This window comes from Mastomys coucha, unplaced genomic scaffold (genome assembly GCF_008632895.1).
Source record: "Mastomys coucha isolate ucsf_1 unplaced genomic scaffold, UCSF_Mcou_1 pScaffold11, whole genome shotgun sequence".
In the NCBI taxonomy this organism is placed as follows: domain Eukaryota; kingdom Metazoa; phylum Chordata; class Mammalia; order Rodentia; family Muridae; genus Mastomys; species Mastomys coucha.
The window spans coordinates 14,527,757-14,536,836 of record NW_022196893.1 but is presented as its reverse complement, the minus strand read 5'-3'; the positions used below and the strand labels follow the sequence as shown (position 1 = coordinate 14,536,836).

The 9,080-nt window shown below is 54.3% G+C and overlaps 1 protein-coding gene across 3 annotated transcripts in view; it reads left to right on the top strand.

Annotated features, from left to right (window-relative positions):
• The first annotated feature begins 911 nt into the window (after nt 1-911).
• The window catches only part of Scube1 (signal peptide, CUB domain and EGF like domain containing 1), a 127,162-nt gene continuing 118,993 nt past the window's right edge, over nt 912-9,080 (top strand). For all 3 annotated transcript variants that reach the window (XM_031351199.1, XM_031351191.1, XM_031351183.1), the window contains exons 1-2: nt 912-1,102; nt 4,114-4,245. In XM_031351199.1, the coding sequence (XP_031207059.1) occupies nt 1,015-1,102; nt 4,114-4,245 (220 nt within the window). In that variant the 5' untranslated portion in view covers nt 912-1,014. The remainder of the gene's footprint in view (nt 1,103-4,113; nt 4,246-9,080) is intronic.

Genomic DNA, 9,080 nt, shown 5'->3' with positions numbered 1-9,080 from the left:
ATCTGGAGAGCAGGAGAAAACAGGAGCTCTTATTGGTGGTTGTCAAGGAGATGGGCCTTGGGGTTTGCTGAACTTCTTCAGCGTCCTGCCTCCGGAGCTGAGAGGGACCATTGAGTGCCCGCCAGACCTCAAGGCCGAGGGGTCAGGTGTAGACCCCGAGCTGGGGGGAGGATCTGGGCTAGGGAGACCGCGACGCTACCGGTCCCCTCGCCCCGCTGGGCCTGTCACCCGAGGATTTGGGCTTCGCAGAGCAACAAGAGCCTGGGGACAGAGAAGCCACTCAATCAGGCCAGGTCGTCCATTCCCTGGGAGCACTGTTCTATGCGCGACACGCGCCTGTCCAAGACAAACACTCCTATAACCATTGTCCTCGGGGTAGTTCTGAAAAGTTCCTTTGATTTTGTACGCAAATTCTGAAGCTATCTTCCAGAGCTTTCCATGCCGACCAGTGTGCGGCTGTCCCCAGCAGCACTTGGCACCCAGGAGAGACTCAATAAATGCCTTTGGATTGGTTGCGTGCACTGAGCATCGTCTTCATCACTCCTGGGTGCCTCCAGGCCTTTCTTCACCTCTATTCCCCCCAATTGAGTGTGTGCGGGGCTGAAGGATGCTGCGCCGGCGGAACAGTCACCCTGGACCTCGGGGATCAGCACACAAAGCGGGACTGGGGAAGAGCAGCCCGGGGCCCAGTCCCGGCCCCGGGTGACACCCTGCACCGAGACCCCAGCTCTCTTGGCTCCCACCCCCCACCTGCCGCCCGCCCCGGGCGAGAGGGCGGGCCCAGACGCCCGCAGGCCACGCCACCCGACGCCCACTGGACGGCCTCCCGCCGAGCTCCGCCCCCCGCGGCCGCGGGCCAATGAGCGCGCGGCTGTCAGCTTGTCCTGCGCGCCGGCAGTGTGGCTCGGAGCCGGAGCGGTAGCGGAGCTCGCTGCAGACAGGAGCGCTCGCGGAGCGGCCGCTCCGAGCGTCCGGTGCCCCGCACGCCCGCACCCGGCGCGGCCCGCAGCGAGCATGGGCGCGGCGGCCGTGCGCTGGCACTTGTGCCTGCTGCTCGCTCTGGGAGCGCGCGGGCGGCTGGTGGGGGGCAGCGGGCTGCCAGGTAAGCGCGAGGACCCGGGGGGATGAGGGCGCGCGGGGTCCTACAGGCTGCCACCCCGCGCCGTCGGAGGCCGCCCCGCGCCGGGTTCTGCCTCCTTGCAAAGTAACTTCTGCGATCGCCCGGGGCGCCCGGGGCCGGCGGGGGCGGGGTGGGCTGAGGCCCCGGGAGGGGAAGCGGGAGGCCGGAGGAAGAAAGGAAGCGCGACGGCCGCCTGCGGGGCCCGGCATGCGTACGGAGACGGGCGGGGACCCCCGAGCCGAGAGCGGCGCTCCCCCAGGGCCAAGGACTGGGCAGCTGCCGCGTAGGAGAAACCCGGAGGTGGTCAGAAAGGACGCTCTGAGACTGGAGGGGAGGTGGGAAGATGGAGGGACAGACGGACAGGAGCCGAGGCGAAGAGGGAACAGACAAAAGGGCCCAGGAAGAAGCCCTCAGAAAGACAGCCGCGGGAGGGAAGAGGGGAGAGGAGGCAAGGGAGGGGAGCGAGGAGGCAGTGGACAGAGGAAAGGAGAAAGGCAGATCAAAGAACGGAGAGGAGGAGACAGATGGACACCAGACAGAGAGACGGGAGGACTCGGAGGGGCGTCGCCGAGGGAGGGGACCGAGTGAGAGAGGAAGGATGGAGATGTCTGGGAAGAGATGGACAGATGGACTGTCAGACAGGAGGGGGAGAAGAGACGGACAGACGTAGGGAAGGAGGTGGATGAGAACACGAATAACAGAACAGACATCAGAGAGAGGGGGGCGAGGTACAGGCACAGCCTTTGGTCCGGGCAGAAGGAGCTGCTAGGTGGGGGTGTCCCTTTCGCGATCTGAGTTTCCCGGAAGGGGCTCCAGGGCAAAGCTGCACACCGAGCCTCTCTTTTCACATTCTTCCTTGTTCTCCTTGGAGAGGACGGGGAGGGACCCGTCTCGCTCTCCCGAGAGTCCCACAGAGAGCCAGTGCCAGGGAGTTTATGCTAGTCCATGCTACTTCACCATTGGCGCCCAGTTTTCTTCCATGCTTCGGTTCCAGAAACTGGGCCTTGTTGAGGGTACTAGACAGTCCGTGAGCATTTCTCCCAGGCTTTGGGGGTCCTCGCCTTTGTAGGACTTTCCTGTGTACCTCTCGCTTCCTCTCTGTCCCTCCTGGTGTCTCCCCTTTTCCTCAGTGGAAGTCTGGTGACTCTGGAGCCCCAGCGGCCGAATAAGAAAATCAGAGCTGAAGTGAGCAGCCTATATCTGAGAGTTGCACAGAAATCTGCAGTCTGGCTCAGCCAGGCTCCCTTCCTTGCTCCCAGGCCAAGTTTATAATTTGAAAGGCAGATGGCCCCACCCACTCCTTCCCAACGTCTGTGTTTCCATCCTATCTAGGTGGGAGATAGAAGGGACCTCAGACCCCCTGGGGAACTTCCTGACCCTCGCTCTCATGCCCTGACCTACAGGAAGTGGAAAGATGAGCCTCTCTTAGGGGTGTCCCATGTAGTCTGGCCCTCTCTGGCATCCTGCCCTTGAAGTAGTGGGTCCCTCGGTATCCAGCTCTCCAGAAGAGTCCCCCACCCTGACCTCCCTACTGGCCTTAGCTTCTGCTCTCCGGTTTACTGTGCTGCCTACCTCTTGGTTCTTGCCTACCACCTTTGAGCAGCTGCAGAGGTGGACCACACACTTGAGCATAGGTGGTTGGCCTTGGGAGGGATGCTACATATATGTACATGTGTGTATCTGTCTTTTGCACGTGTTTGCGCGTGCAGAGAAGAATCTCCCATGTTTCTTTCCAATGCCTCCCTCCCCTCTGGTGAGCTAGTATCTTGGAGTCTGGAGTAAGGAAGAGGGGTGAGGTCCAGCCAGAGGATAAATTGAAAGTGGACATTATTGGGTGAGGCCAGATGGATAAAGAGATGGGGACATTTGGAGCCTCCCAGGGGAACTGTCCTCAGGGCAGCTGCTGAAAGTCCCTTGTCTGCTCACCTGAGTCCTTCTGCCTGTCCATCTGTGTGGTGCTCCCAGCCAGCTGGAAGGAGAGGGATGCTCAGACAAGCTCATTCTATGACGGAGCCTAAACCGGTATCCTGTATCACTGGCCTCAGATCCCTAAAGTTCTGTCTGTTCCCTGAGTAAACTTAGAGCAAGCAAGACAGTGAAGGGGGGAAGGGGAGAGAGAGAGAGGCAGACAGAGAGAGGAAGAGAGACAGAGAGACAGAGAGAGACAGACAGAGAAAAAGAGACAGAGAGAAAGAGAGACAGAGAGAGAGAAGGAGAGAGAGAGAGAGAGAAAGAGAGAGAGAGAGAGAGAGAGAGAGAGAGAGAGAGAGAGAGAGAGAGATCAGGTACGTGTGCAGAAGGCCTTTTCTACTATGCAACCATGACTGCGGCTTTCTGGATTTATGTGCTGAGGACAGGAAGAGGGTGCACCAGAGCACGCTGAGCCTGAATAGTGCTGGGGGTCTAGAGGCTGGGCTATGAGTACTGGCTATCTGAAGCCTGGGTTGGCAGAGGGAAAGAAAAGCAGATCTATAGACTCTCCTCTAGGTTGGAGCCTAGGGGATGATCCCCCCCACTGTCCCACTGCCTCTGGGTCTCACATCTAGATTACCGGCAGCCTCCTTGGATGGCCTCTGCTTGGTACCTGTACACTATTCTGCCTTAGTTTCCTCATCTGCAACCCTGAGGCTGGATCTGAGTTCTTCAGAGGACTCTTCCAAAAGGAGGAGTGTAGACTTGGAAGGATGCCTTTGGGGGGACCTAGATCCACAGAGAGGTTTTTCTAGCCTTTGGTTTCTCCGTCTAAGTGAGGATAATGGCTATACCTAATGGGACTGTTATGAAAATAAAGATCAGATGTGAGGAGACATGTGCCTGGCACAGAGAAACTGCCTTAAGGATGCTACCAATTTGCCCCTCATCTCATCAAACTGACATGTGACTGTTAATGTTAGCTATCCCAGTGCTCAGTGGTAGGACAGGGGCACGGACTTCCGGCACCGGCTCAGATGTCTTCCCAACATGCCTCACCTGCACTTTCCCTTCCCCCACAGGAGCCGCCGACGTGGATGAGTGCTCAGAGGGCACAGATGACTGTCACATAGATGCCATCTGCCAGAACACACCCAAGTCTTACAAATGTCTCTGCAAACCTGGCTACAAAGGGGAAGGGAGGCAGTGTGAAGGTGAGTTCCCTCAGCCCTCCCCTAGCTGGGGCCAGAGGGGCGTGGCATAGCAGCAGGCTGATCCTATAGCCCAGCCCTGTGGACACGGGCAGTTCGGGCCTCTGCCAGTCCTGCAGGCTTCCAGGAGACATAGCTGCTCACCTGGTAGGCAAAGTTGAAAATGTGGGGACTGGGCTTTCATCTAAATTCTAGCCCCCTTGTCCTTGATGATATCAAGGTTGGATGATCATCTGTGTGTCTGGCCCTGACTACGCGTGGGAGTCAGTAAAAGCCGGGGTGACTCGTCTTCTGGGTCCTTCACTTCAGCCTTCAAACCACCATCTTCTGCAGGAGACCTGCCCATGAGTGGGCTGTGAGGCTGCCTTAACTCTTCTCCTCTTCCTAGCCTCAGTCTGTGATTCAAACCATTCATCCGTCTGTCCAGCCTCTCCTCTCTGCACCTGGGGTGCTGAGTTGATGGTTCAAAAGTAGAAGCCTGTACCCCAGGGGAGACACAGTAGTGCATGCCTGAAATCCCAGCATTCAAGAGTCCATGGCAAGCCAGGCATAGTGGCTCATGCCTTTAATCCCAGCACTCAGTAGACAGAGGCAGGTGGATTGCTGAGTTTGAGGGTAGCCTGATCTACAAAAGCAAGTTCCAGGACAACTAAACTTCAAAACCTGTCTTGAAAAACCAAAAAATAATTTTTTAAAAAATATTTGTTTTACACGGCAGCTGTCTTTAGACACACACCAGAAGAGGGCAGCAGATCCCACTACAGATGGTTGTGAGCCACCATGTGGTTGCTGGGAATTGAACTCAGGAACCCTGGAAGAGCAGCCAGGGCTCTTTAACTTCTGAGCCACTTCTCCAGCCCCCTCAAAATAATTTTTTTTAAAAAAAATAAATTTAAAAATAAAATAGAATTAAAAAAAAGTTCAAGGCCAACGGATCTATAGGCTAGACCATCTTGGACACAGTGGGTTTGAGACTAGCCTGAACTGTCTCAAAAGAAAAAAGAAAGGAAGGAAGGAAGGAAGGAAGGAAAAGAAGAGAAAGAAAAGAAAAGGAACTGTCTCCCCAACAGAAAATGTGAAGTCCTGGGAAGTGGGAGTCTAATCCAGGTAGGATACTGACCCATAAAGGTCTCATGGTCATTTTGACTCCATGTGTGTTGGGCAGAGCTTAGCTCTTGGGGTCTATAAACCATTTTCCCTGATCATGTACTCCTAACCCAGGCCTTCCCACCCATCCTCACTGTACAGAGGAAAATCAAGCATTGATTGCCGTGTTCCCAAAGTTTCACGGCAGCACAGACAGAACAAAACCCCAGGGTTTCCCCATCCTCAGTCATGCACTCTGGTGCGCAGTCTTCAGTGTGGCACTGATTGCATTGGGTAAGCATGGATGAAAACAGGATGCTGTTCTGCCTCTTCTGACCAGGCTCTACAGAGCTGGGACCTTACAGCTGCCTAGTGTCCCTGGAAAACACGGACATCACTGACCCATCGCATTTACTCAGCGTCTACAGGTGGAGAGCTGAGCAGATAGAATTTACATGGGTCCTGCTTAGTGTCGGCTTGCTCGCGTCCCCAGGAGCTGCGGAGGGGAAGCAGATGTGACCCACAGACCTCTGGGCAGTGCCTGGGCAGCAGGTAGAGAGAGAGCAGGTCATTTGAAAGGCTGCTGGAAGGTTCTGGAGGGTAGGTAGCTCAGTGGTCCAGGTGGTACAGGTCGGGGCATGTGCATAATTTCTGACCCTTTCCTTGTCCTTAAGACCCGATGTTCCAGCAAGGGAGGGTCATGTTTGCTACAACCCTTCTGCTAGCCGAAGCCACTGAGCTGGCCTGTCCTTCTCACAGCCCAGCTCCTGCTGCCCACTGCCCTCAGCTCACATCCTCTCCTGCCTGTTTCTCTGAAGCCCTTCAGAACTCCAGCTAAACTCCCCACACTGATGGAGTCCTGGGATGAGACGTATTTAGTTCATTTTGAGGAAGAATCTCATGTAGTCTAGGTTGGCTTTGAACTTGTTATGTAATTAAGGCTAGCCTTGAACTTGTTATGTGGTTGAGACTGACCTTGAACTCCTGATCTTCCTGCCTCTGTTTCTGTGATCATAAATGATTACAGATGTGTATCACTAAACCTTGTTAGGAATCAGACCTAGGGCTCCTTGCATGCTAGTTAATCACTCTACACCTGAGCTACGTCCCAGCCCAAGAGCCAGACTTTGGTTCCCACCCAGCTGAGCCACCTGGCTCTGGGGGCCTGTCACCCATCTCTGCCCACCCCCCGCCCCTGAAGGAAGTGGGAGTGCCCTTCGGGAACACACATGCACACTCCTGCATGACATTCCCACTATACTCCCAGCAGCCTCTCAGCTGCCCTCCGTTGTTGCTTTTCTGACTCTGGGGTCTAATTTCATATCTTGCACCCCACCCCAACCTTGTTTTCTCAGGGCTGGGTGTCAGAGCCATCTCTCTCAAGCCATATATAACTGGCTGTAACCCCAGGAACTCAGGAGCACCTGACTTACAGGCAGTCTGTCATGCTGCTCCCAGCTCCTGGGGCAGGGCTTGTGAGATCTCTGGTCTGTAGAATGTGTTTGGTCTGAGTCATCTCCCCAGCCCTGACTGGGGTTCAGAGGAACAATCTGTGAGACCCCAGAGGGCGGTGGGAAGTGGGAGCGTGGGAGTTGCTCAGAGGATCTTTTCTGTGATGGTGCCATTTGACCCTATGTCATGTGAGAGGAAACCAGGGAACAGCCTGGCCTCTGCAAGGTGCCTTGGTTGCAGCCCACCTCTGACGTGAGCACCAGGTGGTGATTTGCCCTCAGTGAGTCTCAGCATCTCCCCCACTCACCCTGAGGAGCTAGGGCAGGACACAGTGCAGTGTATGACGCTCTCCTGCCTGGGTGCCTAACTCCCAGTAGTCAACATGCAGATGAGTTTGTTCCCTGCCACCATGTGCTGTTATAGGAACTGCAAGCTGCAGGGGGCTGTGAATGGTAAAGACCTTTCAGAGTCCCTCAGTGCCACACAGATTGGAGGTGATGCTCATGGTACCATGTGCGCTGCCCTTCAGTTGGTGGTACCTAGAGGTTGAAGTTATCAGTGATAGTCTTAATGCACAGTGAATGCTGGTTGGCCTGGGTTCTGAGGGCCTGGGTAGGCTCATCCTGCTTGTCTTGGGTGTTCTTATTCCTGGAGACTCACAGACAGGCATTGGTTGGCACAAGTGCAGCCTGCCGGACTATCAACACAGAGGCCATCAGACTCTCTAAGATGGCTACCCCCAGAAGACCACAAACACATCTGCAGGGACTGAGAGGCCACATTCAGGGTGGCCTGAGGAAGCACAGAGACCACCCAGATGTTCCTTTCCTTGTTCAGATGGTCCACAGGAGACCTGAGAGAGAAGGGCCTTCCTTGCCAGGATTGGGATGAGAGCCCAGGTGTGGTGTGCCCATTGCTGTGTCTGCTGTGGTCACTGCTGTCTGTCACGTTCTGAATGGTCCTTATTCAACTGAGCAGCCATTAAAGAATAGATGTTGATCCAGATTGCTAGGATTCACATCCTGCCTGTGTATCTGGGTGAGACACTCAACCTCTGTCTGTCCAGTGAGCCCCATTCCAGCAACTACTTTGTAGGAAGCAAGGAGTAAATAGGCTGATGTATTTAAAGCATGATAGCATAGCCTTGCATGTAGTGTGTAATACGCAAGCATTAGCTGCGGTTGCTATGGTGATGGTAGTAGGGCTAACAGGTCCTGATGATGTGGTACTTTTCGCTTTTATCTGGTTTTTTTGCAGTGCTGAGAACCAAACCCAGGGCCTTGGGCAAGGTACATGACAAACTATATCTTTGTAAATGGATGGATAGATGGATGGATGGATACGTGGATGGATACATGGTTGATAGATAGATAGATAGATAGATAGATAGATAGATAGATTTGTTGTGTTTTTTTTTTTTTTTTTTAAGACAGAGTTTCCCTGTGCAGCCCTAGCTGTCCTGGAATTTGCTCTGTAGACCAGGCTGGACTTGAACTCACAGAGGTCTGCCTTCCAAGAGCTGGGACTAAAGGCATGTGTCACAACCACCTGGTAGATGGGGTGATATTGACTTAGATCATTATGGGGATGGTAATATTGGTGACATTGTTGAGGGTGGTGGTGTTGATGGTGATGGTGAAGGTGAGGATAATGATGATATTAATAATGTTAGTCATGGAGAGACTGATGATGTGTATTGTGATGTTGATAACAGTGGTAATGGGGATAAGATGAGTGTGATGCTGATGATGGAGAGAGTGACCTATGGTGTTGATGGTGACTATGGCGATGGGATGCAGATGCTGATGAGATGAGTGTGATGCTAATGATGGAGAGAGTGACTATGGTACTGATGGTGACTATGGCCATGGGATGCAGATGGTGTTGAGGCAGTCTCCATTTCTGTTTAAATATCATCTCGTCCTGCTGATGTATTGATGCTGGCGGAGGGCTTGCTGTGGGCTGACACAGTGACTGAGGCAAGGGGCTTGCTGGGGACAAATGGGGTTGCCTTGGGCCACTGATGAGGCTCTGATGAGGCAGAAGAGTTTGCTCTGTGACTTGTGTGGCCCCTAATTGCTCCTCCTGGTGGCCCTTTCCAGACCCATTCATGCAGCCACTGTCTACCCTGCCACACTGCACTGTATGTTCCTGGGCTCCTCCTGGGCCTGGCTTTAGGGCTGCTAGCTGTCTCTGGTTTGATTTCCATCCCAGGAACCTAGCTGTGAAGGGAGGGGACATATCCCCAGCATCATCTCCTTCAGGAAGCTTTCCCTGGTTCCCAAATGGGTGACTTCCCA